The 15,190-nt window shown below is 45.6% G+C and overlaps 1 protein-coding gene across 1 annotated transcript in view; it reads left to right on the top strand.

Moving 5' to 3' along the window:
- FIGF (c-fos induced growth factor (vascular endothelial growth factor D)) overlaps positions 1-15,190 on the top strand; it is a 28,489-nt gene that overhangs the window by 7,381 nt on the left and 5,918 nt on the right. Inside the window, exons 2-5 of the mRNA XM_015417606.1 lie at positions 2,847-3,057; positions 9,022-9,212; positions 11,378-11,526; positions 12,392-12,489. Of these exons, the coding sequence (XP_015273092.1) occupies positions 2,847-3,057; positions 9,022-9,212; positions 11,378-11,526; positions 12,392-12,489 (649 nt within the window). The remainder of the gene's footprint in view (positions 1-2,846; positions 3,058-9,021; positions 9,213-11,377; positions 11,527-12,391; positions 12,490-15,190) is intronic.

Genomic DNA, 15,190 nt, shown 5'->3' with positions numbered 1-15,190 from the left:
GCTGAAATAATTATGAGATAGTACCACTGTGGCTGAAAAGATTAATATTTTTCATGTTCCCTTGTATAAAAATTTGCATCCATCAGTGGAAAAAAGTTCAGCCTAGTCCTTCATATCCTATATTTTTTTTCATTTTCAGTGAATTATCAATCCAGGGAAACGGTGAACAATGTGGATCTTCCCCTGTAGTCTGAAGTGGTATGCTCTATTCTACCACCTCAGCACTCTGCCTCATTCTGCTGCCCCTGTACACCCAATCTGAGTCACCTTGGGTCAATCACCAGCTCTCAGCTTATTCCACCTCTCAATGTGGTTGTGAGGTTAGAATTCAATAACCCACATGCAGGGCCCACAACAAGTGCCTCTGTGCTCTCCTCTAATCTTCTGAGACTTCCAGATATCATGAGACTTCAGTTTCTAGGCAACTGCTGATCTACTGGGCAGTAAACCCTACACAAACCTCCACTGACCAAGTGATTGTGCTTTGTGGCTTTACATCAAGCAAAGTTCAGACTTCAAGGGCTCACATCAGGTGGTCTAGGGATGCCAACCAATGACTGGCAGCCCCAGAGAACTTTGGTGGGGGGCATTGCACAATGCCATGCAATACTGTGATGTGGTTGCATTCCAGAAGTAATATCATGCATTGTTGAGACAATCCAGAAATTCCCCCCCAAACTCTATGGTTTTATCAGAGGGATTTGGGAGATTACTAGGATGTCATAAGAAGAGCCCTGATGGATCAGACCAATGGTCCCTCTAGGCCAGCATCCTTTCTCACACAGTGGCCAACCAGTTGCCTCCCCTCTCTGGGATTCAGAGGCTTAGTGCCTCTGAATGTGGAGGTTCCCCTCAGTCACCATGGCTAGTAGCCATTGATAGACACATTCTCCACGAATCTGTCTAATCCCCTTTTAAAGCTGGTTATTCCTGTGGCCATCACTACATCCTCTGGCAGCAAATTCCATATTTTAATCATTTTCTGTATAAGGTAGTATTTCCTTTTGTCCATCCTGAATGACGTGTGATGTTGCTTCTGTTTGTGCAACTTGAAGTGACATCACTATTTATTAAATTTCTAGCCCACCCTCCCCTGCATGGCAGGGCTCAGGGCGGGTGACAACAATCCAGTAATCACAGTAGAACAATATAATACAATATAATAAATTAGGATAAACAATCAACAATGTTTCTTTCATAATGGCACTTCCATTTTCTCCACTGCCGCACCAGAGGGCAGCAGGCAGCCAGAGGCAGAAGAAAGGAGATCTCCCTCTATAGCAGGAGATTTGGTCCCCCTATGTAGTGCCCACTGCCAATGGCAGCCACTGAACAGACCAAAACACCCGGGTAATTGTGTGCTTCCTTTGGGGAACCTGAGATCTAGAGAACAGAGCCCCCAAAAGTCACTCCACTTCCCTCTCCTTCCCCAAGTGATGGCTCTGCCCACATGTAAACTCTGTGGGTTCCTTGGAGGAGGAGAGAAAATAGGAAAGTCACATGCCTGCTCAGTTCTGATACTTAGAATTGTGGCCATTTTGTTCTGAATCAAAAAGAACCGGCACAGGCTGCAAAGGCTGACCGCTATTCCCAAGGCAAGTTCACAGCACAGTGGTTTATGCTATGGCTAGAATGCACTTGGATCACTCTGCCCAGAAAAATGGAATGCACTCAGGGGTCGTTTCATAGAAAAAGAGCTAGGGGAACTCATTAGCATAACTCATTAGCATATGCCACACCCCGACATCACCGGAAGTGTGTCATAAGGCTACACCCCCTGACATCACCGGACGTGTGTCATAAGGCCACACACCCCGCCCCCAATGGTCCCGGCCGCCGCCACCGGCCTTGCAGCTCCACTGCCGAGCCCCATGAGGGGCCCGGTGGTGGACCTGCAAGGCCGGCGGGAGTGCAAGGAAGCCCCGCGAAGGCCCTCCCTGGCCCCAGGCAGGCAGGGGTGGGGAGCAGCAGGGAGGAAGCAACTTACCCTCCCTCTTCTCCTACCTCCTCCTGGCTGAATGAGGGCCGGAAGCGGGGGGGCTTCGTCATGTGCCCCGCCCTCCGTACTTCACCCGGGGGAACTGCGATCCCCCGCGATTCCCCCCGAAATGACCTCTGAATGCACTATATATTGGGCTAGACCATTCATCTCTTTGTGGTGCTGAAACAATATAACTTCTGGATAGGAATCTTTTAAAAAAAAAATAGTTTGGTTATCATCCAGAATAAGTTAACATCCAGAATTCAGCATTATGGCTCTCTTATAATGTCTGGTTTGCAGACTGATTTGCTGACCCCTGCGGGAACAGCTCGGAGAGCACAATGTATCAACATAAAGCAACCTCCGTGCTCAAATTTATCCTAGAAATAATTTGAGAACATTTATATGTGAGTAAAAAGAGAGAGGGGAATATCCGAGAGAGCCTGACACTGTAATGTCGATGAAATACGACTTCAGAGCCATGGAAAATATGGAAGAGATGTGCACTGATTTGGGCAGTAGTGGGTAGTTAGATTTTACGATCCCTTGAAATGTGATGATATCCTTCCCATGTGGGCAAGCCTGCTTGCTGGGTTGATGGCTGGCAAAAGTGAGCCTCCAGTGAGCATACTCATTTTAAAGATTGTAATCTTCGAAAGTATTAACAACTAAGAAACATTCCTTTTTGTTAAAGCTTTTTTTAAAAAAAACTGCTAATGTGATATAATAATTATGTAGCTGGATATATACCCCATTGGCACCGTCAGCAGGACTGAATGCTCTTTTCCTGAGAGCTAGATAAACTCGACTGCCATTCCACCCTTTTTTGCCCGCTTTGTTTCCTTCCTCCCTCCCTTCTTTCCAGAGAGCATCACTTTCTGCACTGGAATGGTCAGAGCAGCAGATCAGGAAAGCTGCCAGTCTGGAAGAACTCCTTCGGATTACCCACTCTGAGGACTGGAAGCTGTGGAAGTGCCGTCTAAAACTCAAGAGCGTGGCCACCCTGGACTCCAGATCTGCATCGCATCGCTCCACGAGATTCGCTGCAGCTTTTTATGATATAGAGATACTCAAAGGCAGGTGGAAAGTTTATGAACTTCAGAGTTCCTTGTCTTCAACATGCATTCATAGGAATTAAACACACTGCTATTTCTTATTTTAATGATAAATACCTGAGATGATGCTTGGGGTTTATTTCTGGGTCTGACATATAGACAAATTTGCTGAGCTTTTGTCTCTTGTTTATTGGTTTGTTTACAACAGGGCGCTCTTGAATGATACAAGCGTGGAGCTTTCAGGCTTCAAATAATGTTTTAAAAGAAAAAGGGGGTATTTTTAAATGGCAAAAAAATGTGACAGGTAGTGTAAAATCCACTGTAGTGTAAAAGCCACAGGTATCATTCAACAGATGTCCACCCAGCACCCACAGACACAGCTGCTGGGTTTGCTAGGGGACAGTGGCATTTCTTCAGCTAACCATTGCAGGGTCGGGGGACAGGGGGACGGGAGGGCAGTACAGTGGCAGGAGCACAAACAGGCACATACATACATTGGTGAAAACATGACCACAGCTTTTTTTAAAATTGGATACAGCTGAAAAGAATATTGGCCTAGCATGGGGACAGATCCAGCATTAGGCGACCCGCCTGCTGCCCTATAACCACCAGCCCACCTTAGGGGGGGATGACACCAGGGGTGGCAAGACCTCTGGATCCATGTTGGTGCCAGCAGCTTCATGGTCCCCTTGCCACCTGGTGGTGGAAGCCAGCTGGCAGCCCTCGACTGGCAAAGTGGCTGATAGGCTTCACCCCCAAGACCCCTTAAGGGAGTCCCCACACTGGGGGGGGGAGATATGCAGGCTCGGCCTCCCCCCCCCAGGATCTGTTCCCAATGCCCAAACTGCCACAGAGTGGGATAGCCCCACACTCCACTCCCGCCAGTGGTCCTAATCCTGCAACTAATTCAAAAGCCCATCACAAATACTATGGAGCCAGATGTTTCATCTCCCATTCCGAAAGGTGCCCTCCATCTGCCCCAAAGAGGGCTGTTTGCCTAAACATTATGTCCTGGTGTCAAAGAATACATCCTCCCAAAGTCTCTATGACTCGACACAGGTTTGCAGACCTTCTTTCTGGCTAAATCAACTGAAATCGCACCACACCATTCCCAAAATTCCAGCAGACCAAACCATAGTCGCATTTTCCCTGGGAGCCTGGAGTGAAGGATCTCAAGATCAGTGTCTGTCCTTGCCTGTACAACTCCTTTCTGGGCGGGAAGGTCGTTCTTGCTGAGCTGGAGGAGGATGGCGTCTGGAGGACCTTGTTGGAACGCTCTGCTCGAGATGGTCGAAAGGAGGGCTGGCCAGTGCATTCCTCTGTGCCCTGCAAAGAAATGTCACACAGTGCTAAAATGTGACCCTTTTTGTTCTGGCGTGAGGTTGCCAGGAGCTCATTACTGCGAAAAGCCCCCCCAAAAGGCCAAAGTAAAGGTGGCCCAGATGAGAGTAGTCTTATAGGCAGAAAAACATTTGTGGGGGAGCTGATGCATAAAACCGCGTAGCAGCTGTAGAGTGATGAGCCTGTGAGCATCTGGCATACAAGGACAGGACCTCTTCCAACCCTTGATGGCATCTCGGGAAAGAAAGAAACAGTTGGGTTTGGGGTGCCCCATTGTTTTACAGTAAATGGAAATGATCAAAAGATGGGTGCCCATTGTCCTAGGAGTGAACTCCCACTCCTTAGGAAACATGAGGTAGCGAAGGACCAGCACCTCCAGGATTGGCCTAGTGCCGTCAGCTCCCAGCAATTCAAAAAATGACAGGAAAGAGAAGACAGTGCACCTGTGTGACTGGCAGGTAGAGGGGGCAATAGATCCAAGGACTCCCTGCATAACCATACATTGCCAAGTGTCCGTAGGTCCTCTGGGAAGCAGTCTGACTGTTGTCTTGTGTGTGGGGCCACGGTCTGAAATCTTTCCTGGTAAAAGGGATGTGAAACCCTTTGCTAAAGCCATCAAATAGATAGGACATACCCAGGCATTTGAAGCCCTCTTGGCAGAGGCAGTGGCTGAGGTCCCGGCAGCACCCAGCCTTCTTACTGCCAGAATTGCTGGAGGGCCAGGATCCCCAGAAGGGCTGCTGTGAGCCCCCACCTCCAGGGCAGGGTGGCCTGGGTTGAGGACCGAAACATGTGTCGCAGTTGTGCTCAAACTTGCAATGTATGCTCTGGCATCTGCCCGTTATGTGATATGATATAATATGATATTCCCAGCAAACATGCCAGGTGGTTTCTTGCCGAAAAGCCATTTTAGCTTTGCTAGAGTAAGACCAAGTTTTTAGGTGAGGTCCGACCATCAGCAACCAAATTTTGTAACTGAGAAGATCCCAACGATAGAGCTCATTTCTAAAGGCCTCATCATAGTCTATGGCTGGGGTATCCCCTGCAAGCACCCAAGCTTTGAGAACATTATCCATGTGGTTGGCCTGATGCCAACCGCACTCTGGGTAGGCAGATGATACCAGGCTCCAATGAAGTGTATAACCTGTCATCCAGTTCTGAAAGGTACAGTTATTGCTGCCCTTGGGGGGACCCCTTCTTGTCATGGCAAGGGCCTGTTTTTCCAGCATTGCCTTTGAGCTTAAGGAGTGCAAATATACCCACAAAGAATCCATCAGGACATAGTCACAGAGCTTACGTAGCAGATGGATACCAGGTGGGGCCTCAAACTCTCTGTAAGGGTGAAACACAGGGGCCCCCTGGGAATTCTGGGTACCCCAAACACCTGAGAAACTCTGTTCACCCTCCAACTTGCACCTCTGTAGCCAAGGCACCCTGGCAGGGGCCCGGGTATCAGTCCTGGTGGACGCAGCAGAATCTCTGGTTCGGTGGGACAAGACCTAGTGCCATAAGGAGCACTTCTGAGAGAGGAGCCTTTTTCGGATGGGGCCAGCAGTGCAGCCCAGGCCCTTCATCAACCAACAATTAATACCACAGTAAAGTAAGCACATGCACTTTTATACACTCCTCACCGAATATGGGTCACGGGTCAGATTCTGGCATGTGGTAAGCCCCAGTTAGAAGCCCCCCGGAACAGCTGACTACAATTGAGAGGGGAGGTTGTTGCACACACACACCCAGGCTGAGCAGGTCAGGCTAGAGCAGAAGTGATCCCCCTCTAAAAAGGCACTCAGGCCAGGCACAACCTGCCTGAGGCTGGAGCAAAACCACCAAAGAGCTAAGCTGCGGAGCTCACTTCACCCTGGTACCGTTGGGCCCTGCAGATGGCGAACCCCCCTGCAGACTGCACCCTTCTTCTGGTGAAGGCCTCAATGCTACATGATCAGACGTGGCAGAACCCCAGCAGAACTTTGGAGTTCAAACAAGAAGATTGCAGGACACTGCCAAGAAAATGGCAGGCTATCGAGTCGCTCCAAATTAAAGCGACAGAAGATCCACCACTACCTGTAACACATGGCTGCCAATCAGCTGGCATAGCCCTTTAAACCAGTCCTATGTGGCTGCAAAGCAGTGCAACCGTGTATTTTGAAAAGATAGTCGGTGCACCACGGTCAGCTGTAGCACAGGGCATGTGGCCGCCTACCAGCTGGAGCACCACAAAGAGCACCACACAGAGAGCCAGTCTGGTGTAGTGGTTAAGTGTGTGGACACTGGACTCTAATCTGGGAGAACCAAGTTTGATTCCCCACTCCTCCACTTGCACCTGGCTGGATGACCTTGGGCAAGTCGTAGTTCTGATAAGAGCTGTTCTCTCAGCCCCACCTACCTCACAGGGTGTCTGTTGTGGGGAGGGGAAGGGAAAGGAGTTTGTAAGCGGCTCTGAGACTACTTTCGGTAGTGAAGGGCGGGCTATAAATCCAATCTCCTCCTCCTCTTCTTCTTTTTCGTGACTGAAGAACCTGAAGCCCAGTGAAGAGGAGGAGATGGGATTTATACCCCGCCCTTCACTACTCAAAGGTGACTCTGAGCGGCTTACAAACTCCCTTCCCCTCCCCACAACAGACACCCTGTGAGGTAGGTGGGGCTGAGAGAGCTCTTGACAGAAACTGCTCTTTTTCAAGAACAGCTGTGCCAGAACTATGGCTTGCCCCAGATCATCCAGCAGCTGCAAGTGGAGACTCAAATCTGGTTCTCCCAGATTAGAGTCCGCGCACTTAACCGCTACACCAAACTGGCTCTGCCTTGCTGCTTGATGAGCATGAGGGACTCTTGAATGCTGCAAACACTGAGAAAACTGAGGGAGAGAGATAGCCTCAGCTCAAGTTTAAATAGCCACAGTGGGCAGCGTTACCCCACCCCTCGGGGTGGCACCAGCTGACAAAGGCCAGCCAGCCTATCCTGCGGCTGATCCTGCCTTCCATCAACCCTGCAGGCAGCATCACACTGCCAGACATCCTTCTTATGCCTTGCCCTTCCCCCTGACCAGCAAATGGGCCATGCTCAGGTAAGTCTGCACTGCACAACAGTGAAATTTGTTGTTGGGAACATCTGACATCCCACTGACGGATCACCAGCAAAAAAGAAGAACTGTGCATTTATTGCATGGCTGGCAGTGCCATTCCAAGCGGAGTCACACCCTTCTAAGTCCCTTGGAGTCAGTAGGATTAGGAGGTCAAATGCTTGTTTAGGACGGCACTCTAAAACACTGACCTGGAAAGTCTCATAAGATTAAGCACACTGAGCCCTGACCTGGATAGCCCAGGCAAGCCCAGTCTCATCAGGTCTCAGAAGCTAAGCAAGTATTTGGATGGGAGACCTCTAAAGAATACCAAGGTTGGGAGGCAGAGGTAGGCCATCAAGCCACTTCTCTGAACATCCTCCATGCCCCAGTAGGAGTTGCCAGAGGTCACCATGACTTCCAGGCATGGGCACACACATGCATACAAATGCAAAAATATACACACAAAGAATAAGAGCACTGAGATTTATTTTTACAAAAAAATAATGAAAAAGGTCTGGTGCAGGGTGGAGTAGTGAGTTCATATTTCTGCTGAGAGTCAGACATATGTGAAACTCATTCTGAGAAGGAATTTGAATTTCAAGAATCTGATGCCCATCCTATATCTGCACATTATAGTATGGGCAGTGCCCCATATTGACAGATACCCACTGAAGTGAGAAAAACAGGATTATGTTGACAAAAGGCTTCTGAACCAGATCAAAGTTCTATGGGTTTTATGGTCAAAGCTTTTTTTTTTGGCTCACTCATCAGAATCCAAAGGATATTTTCTTTAAATAGGGATTTTTCCACTAAAAAAGAGTAAACATGCCATGTAGTTATCTGAAGAATCTGCCAACAGCAGCACGCAAACACACAGAACTTGCCAACAGCTCTGAAATAAATAAGCTGTAAAACAAACATTTAAATTCCTATTTTTATGAGGAGTGTCCTGATATAAAACACCTCATTATCTTGGACATTGCTGGGCGGGAACCATCTAGAGGATGTAGAGCCCAGAACTGTGAAAAGAATAATGTCTTCGATCCAGTTCACAGATCAGTGATCGGCTATGGTAGCGCCTTCCCTGTGACTAGGGCCTAGGGGTGCCATTGAAGCTGCCAACTGCTACATATCAGGCCTTTTGCGAAGACAGGCTGGGCCAGTAGTGTTATACCTGGCTTGTGATCACCCCCAGCTGGACCACTTGTCACACTAGCCTCATTTAACAAAAGACGGCAGTGTGTGAACCTGGCAGTTCATGAGGTAATTCCTACAGAGATCCTGTACCTGCATATGGGCTGGCAATACTGACAAGGGAATTTCTTACACAGTTTTGGTTCTGTTTGGGTTCCACAGGCTTCACTGTAAGATACAAAAAGGTTAAGGAGGAAAACTGCATTACTGTATTAGCTGTAGAGATTAATTTGCAAATCTTAAAACAGTATTGTTTATATTATAAATGGCAAGGCTTGTGTTGGTGCAATGTCTTTTCGAATACAATTGTAGCAGGCTCAGTGGGATGCTAATGAAAGTGTGAATCCAGTTGTGTGAATCCACTTTTAGAACCACTGTGTATTCTCCAGTTATAGATGAGGAGTGGCAGAGAACTCAGTGTGTGCCAAGGGAGACCTGCGTAGAAGTTGCAAAGGAGCTGGGAACCACCACCAACAAATTCTTCAAGCCTCCTTGTGTGAACGTCTACAGATGTGGCGGCTGCTGCAATGAAGAGAGCCTGAGCTGCATGAACACCAGTACATCTTATGTTTCCAAAATGGTACTCAGACCTTTCCCAATTCTTCTATGATTGTAGCACTTTGACTGAAAGGAAACATGAGGCTCAAAGAAGCATGCCATGCCTCAAGGGGGATTTGAATTTGATAAATAACTTAGAATACACGATTGTTATACGTTTTATTATTTCACTGATTTTGCATTTCTATAACACTTTTGCTCACAAACACCTTCTGTGGAGAATTATTACTGTTACAACTGGGTAATAGAAGCTAGGAGATAGGGACTTGCTCAAGACAACACAAGGTGGCCATGGCTTATCAGCCATATTCACATGAGTGTTTGTAGCATTAAACATAGTAAACTATAAAGGGCAGACATATGTCTTTAACTTGTTAAGAACATGTGGGAGAGGCACACCAGATAGTTTTGGCTGACTGCAATTTCCCAGAAGCTTAAGTCTCTATTGCATAAAGTTGCCTGGCAACTGGTGGGAGGTTCGGGGGTTGAGAACATGGGGGCCACAACCAGTATTCCCTCTATTCCCCCCCCCCCCCACTGAGTGTAGCAGTTTACATCCTGAGCAGAATATAACTGTGGTAATCTTAAACTGGGCAATGGGCAGTGTGTGGCTCCAGACTGCTGCTGAGCGGGGCTTCCTCTGTTACAATTTAGAGGGAACATTGACCACAACATCCTGTGCAGTGCTAGGTCATTTCTGGGGAAACTTGGAAGTGACATAGTGTAGCTAGGAATCTTTGGAAATGCTATGGTTTTATCAGAGAGAAGAGAATATCTGAAAAAGCCCGATAGTATGAAGCTGATGGAATACCACTTCAAGGCCATAAACATATGAATGAAATGTGCACTGATTTGGGCAGTAATTGGCAGTTACGTTTATGATAACTTGAAACATCATGAGATCCTTTCCATGTTGACAGTCCTACTCTGGCTTGTATCCTAGTGTTTGCAGCACTAAACAGTAAATAGGGATGGGCACAAACCGGAAAAATGCAGTTTGTGAGTTTGTAGCCAAACCACGATACAGATCACAAACCTAACCAATCTGGGAGGTTCACTTGTGCAGTCTCTTTAAATGGGGTTTACAGAAAGTTTTTGTGCGGAACAGAAAGCAGGAGTTTAAAGGGACTCAGAGCTTTCTGCTCTATCCACGAACCACCACAAATTGCCACAAATGGCTTTAAAGAAGAAGAAGAAGAGAAGAGATTGGATTTATACCCCGCCCTTCACTACCCAAAGGTGTCTCAGAGCGGCTTACAAACTCCTTCCCCTTCCCCTCCCCACAACAGACATCCTGTGAGGTAGGTGGGGCTGAGAGAACTCTAACAGAAACTGCTCTTTTTCAAGAACAGCTGTGCCAGAGTTATGGCTTGCCCAAGGTCATCCAGCCAGGTGCAAGTGGAGGAGTGGGGAATCAAACCCGGTTCTCCCAGATTAGAGTCTGCGCACTTAACCACTACACCAAACTGGCTCTCTGGCTAAAGTGAAAGTTCATGATGGTAGACCCATCACGAACTTCAGTTTTGCAAACCACTAACAGAGTAGAATTCATGATGAATTTTGCTTTGTGGTTCAGTTTGTGCCCATCCCTAATAGTAAACTGTATGTTTACTGTGTGTTTACTGTATGTTAAGAACACGTGAAAGAGGCACAGCAGGCAGCTGTGGTTGATTGCTGCGGCTCAAGTCTTTATTACCTCGCAACTGATGGGTGGTTCAGGGGTTGGACAATGGGGGGCCATGATGTGCAGTTTGCCACTGCATCCCTTATGGGGAGAACCTGGAACTGTTGTAGGGTAGCTCTAGGAATTCCTGGAAATTCTATGGAAAACCAAAGGGTTTCCAGTGATTCCTAGAACTACCCTCTGTTATGCTCAAGTTTCCCCTGGAAGTGACTTAGCAGTTTTAAAATAGTTTTAAAACTATTAAAATAGTTTTAAAACCTGGGAGTGACTTAGCAGTTTTAAAACCACCACTTGGAGCAGTGAAGGGCAGGAACACCTGCTGGTAGAAGGCCTTCCTCCATGGCTTGTCTCCAGTAGTTTTTCTAAAAGCACTCATAACCACTTAATAAGAGACACAGGTCTCAATTTGCCTTATCCAAAGTTGAAAGATGTATGTTTTGAGGAGTGGGTGGACTAATAACTGAATTAGTAATAGAAATTAATACTGTGTTTCAACTTTCTAGCTTTTTGAAATTTCAGTACCTTTAACAAATGTGCCTGACCCAATTCAAGTAAAAATTGCAAACCACACAGATTGTAAGTGTATATCAAATGGTCAGCATCAACCATATTCCATCATAAGAAGATCTGTCCCGTATTCAGAGGAGGATCGGTAAGAAAGATAGTCTCTTCCCCCTCTTTCTCTCCCTGCGTTTATGTCCCTATTTCTTAAAAAGAAAAATTAACCATGACACTTTTCTAGGATTATCCATGCATTATGTGAAGACTACTGCATCCTTAATATTGTGTGATGTAGTATGTATTTTTGAAACAGATAAATGTGTTAAGATTACTTAGACAATGTAAAATATGTTACATTATATAAGGACAGTCTCTTTTTGCAGCCGTTTTTAATTACTATGGCATCTTAAATATTTGCAAAAGAAAAAAAACCCTCATTTGACGTAGACAGCTGTGGCAAATTAAGAAACAGCAGGCAGAAAGAATGTCATTTGTGGTCCTAGCTTAATTCCTTCGCAAATGTGATTTCCTGAATTATTCCTTTGAAGATAATGAGGCTTTTTGTTGAATGATTTTAACATTAGACATGTTTTATGTTGCATCTAAATATAGAAGTCTGTCAACAAACTCTGAACCGATTCACAGAACTGACCATCAGTTCGCTTCCTTTAATTAGCCAACATTTTTATTTCTTTTAATTGTTCACTTCATTTATACCCCCCTTTCTCCCCAATGAGACCTAAGGTGACTTACATAACTCTCCTCTCATCCATTGTATCCTCACAACAACCCTGTGAGGTAAGTTAGGCTGAGAGTTTGTGACTGGCCCAAGGTCACCCAGCAAGCTTCCACGGCAGAGTGGAGATTCAAACCTGGTTCTCACAGATCCTAGTCTGATGCTCTAACCACTGCATCTTACTGGCTGGCTGAATCAGTTGGCTCTTGTTTGTTACCTTATTTATATCTGATTTACTTTCTTAAGATTTTCTTAAAATCTGCATTTTGTTTCCTCCTAGTTGTTCTCATTTAAAAAAACTGTGTCACAATGGCTGGATATGGGACATCAATAAATGTGAATGTGTTCAAAATGAGGATCATCCTAGCAGAAGAGAAGGTAAACATACTCTATTGCTAACAACTGAACAGCCTAAATCTTGTGAAGTGCAGCAAAACTATTGCATGTAACCTTTTAGACTCCTCCCCCCCACCCACCCAGTGGTTCTTCCCTATCACACAGGCTTATTTCACAAGAATTACATTACCTATATCCATGAAGTAAAGGATTAGAAAGTTTGGGTCATGAATGTGTTAACTGAAATATGGGTTTGTTCGCTTTTTGTTTGCTTTTACCCTAGACAGCTGTAAGAATCAGAAGTGGAAATTTATGCAGGAGAGGGGATGCTTATCTTTTCCCCCCTGAAGTTAATTCTTCTCACCCTTCAAGTTGCTTTGTGCCCTGTGAAAATAATCCTATCTTCACCCTCATAAGATGAAAACCACCTTAGAGGGAACAGTTTTGATAAGAAAAATGGCTTTCAGGGGAAAAGATAAGGACTTTATTCTGCTAATGGAGGGCATAACTATGGGGACAAAATCATTGGGGTCCTGGTCACCCTAGCTGCCAAATAATGTCATTTGTTTTCTAGGATGTTTGGTGTTAAGAGGGGAACCAGAATAATTATTTATCAAGTGACCCATGATGGTTCTCAGCAGCCCTGCTCTGCCTCCCCTTTACCCTTTAGCCGCCCTGAGCCTTTGGGAGGGCGAGATACAAATCAAATAAATAAATAAATACCCCAGACTGTAGTTTCCCACAGTCATTTTAGTTAAAGAGAAAGAGATCTGGGAAAATATTTGTGCGCTTGAAGTTCATATATAATTTAACCCTATATTTTACATTTATGTATGGTTTTCTTCACATAGTGTTTCCAACTGTCCAGGGGTCATTTCGTAGAAAAAGAGGTCCCGGAGCTCATTAGCATAACTCATTAGCATAACTTATTTGCATATGCCACACCCCCTGACATCACCGGATGTGTGTCAGAAAGCAACACCCACCGCTCAGGCTCCACTGGACTGTTTTGGATTGCTAGCTATGGGGGGGGGGCGTGCAGATCTGTCCCCGCAGAGGAGGGAGAGCTTGTGCCTGAATAAAACTTGGTCTTAAAGGTGCCACTGGACTGTTTTGGACCGGGGGGCCGGGGGGGGGCTCTGCAACTTCCTGGCTGCTTCTTGCTCTGCCTGAGGGCTGCTGGGAGCAGGGGGTGGGGCTTGTTGCATGTGCCCGCCCCCTGGGCTCTTTACTGCCGGAGCTCCACTCCTGTGCGCTCCTGCAGGAAATGACCCCTGGTAACAACCAAGGTGATTTTAGCACCAACTGTGAAAACATACAATTAAAGTCTAGATCAATAGATTATCTTGCCCTAACAATTTTTTCCAATGTAGTTACTCATTTTATTATCATTAATTATATCTTGCACAAGGCTGCTGAGAGAAACAGTCTTTGGGACAAACTAGACATATGGATCCCATATACTGCTGTCAATTATTCCTTCCTTTGAAGGAAGCAGTGTATGGCAACGCTTTTCTTTTCCTCCTCTCCCACAATGTGCTCCTCTGATGACCTCGCCCACTTCACTCCCTCATATGTTTTAAGCAACTGAGAGTTTCTTAAGGTTTTCATAGTGACTTAGAATCTTTAAGATGAGAGGCTTTTGTTTCAGTGTTAAGACAAGTAGAAATTTCTGGGTGAAGTTTCCTCCACAACTTCTACCTGCTGGAAAAAGCTGTGCTTGTATAATTTATGCCTATCATATAAAATACAGGAGGCATAAAGAGGAAAGCTGGCTACATAGTCTGAATAAGAACTTTAAAGGCCTTATTAGACCCATCCTCCAAAAAATCCCAGGAAAATGGGAAGAATGGTATACTTCTTTTCTTCTTGCAGACCTTGAATCTGAAACGTCAGACAGAGTTTCCAGATTCTGTGCAGCTTCCAGAGTCTACCAATGTACAGTGTTGATTCAGTGACACATATTTGCTTTTTAATATATATTTTAATGGAAAGGTTTGGCGCCAGACCAAGAAAGTAAAATTATAAAAGCTACTTCCTATTATTTATCTGGGTCAGAGAAGAGATGAAGTCTATTACATTTTGTTCTGGAGAAAATAAACCAGCTCCATGGCAACTACCTTAAGTCTAAATCCTTTTGACCTGGATAAATGTGCAAGTGTTTATTCTTACTCATTTATATAGTCACTTTATTATTTATATTGCAAATGGAAATTTGGACCAGCTCATATGAGAATGTCATAAAACTGGAAGGGGTGGACATAGAAAGGGATTTTTCCCTTTCTCAGTAATTTTCTATTCTGCAGCAAAATAATAGATCTGCCAAATGGGTAGTAAAAACATGCAGCAACCATCTGTCTCCACTACTAATGTCTTTTTGACAGATGCCCTCCTGAAGTAGGCATCTTGAGACCGCTGGCTAAAAATTTTTTTCCAGGACCCGGTCTAATGATATTTCTGTTAGGCAGTTGTTAGTATCCCTGTGGATTCAAGCAGGTGGTGCAGCCATGGACCTTTCTGGTATGGATTATATAGACACAATTCATTCTGGCTTCAGATCCAGTTTTGGGATTGAAACTGCCTTGCTCACATTGGTACATGATCAATGCTAGGAGATAGACCCGGGAAGTGCAATCTTGTTGGTTTTCATGCACACCATAGCAACTCTGAGTAAAATTGACCATGAATTTATTACATAGTGGGATCAGGACTTGGAAGAACTGTGCTCCCACAGCCACACTAT

The sequence above is a fragment of the Gekko japonicus genome, unplaced genomic scaffold (assembly GCF_001447785.1).
Source record: "Gekko japonicus isolate JY-2015 unplaced genomic scaffold, Gekko_japonicus_V1.1 scaffold18, whole genome shotgun sequence".
Taxonomy (NCBI): Eukaryota; Metazoa; Chordata; class Lepidosauria; order Squamata; family Gekkonidae; genus Gekko; species Gekko japonicus.
This window is presented reverse-complemented; position numbering and strand designations above follow the sequence as displayed.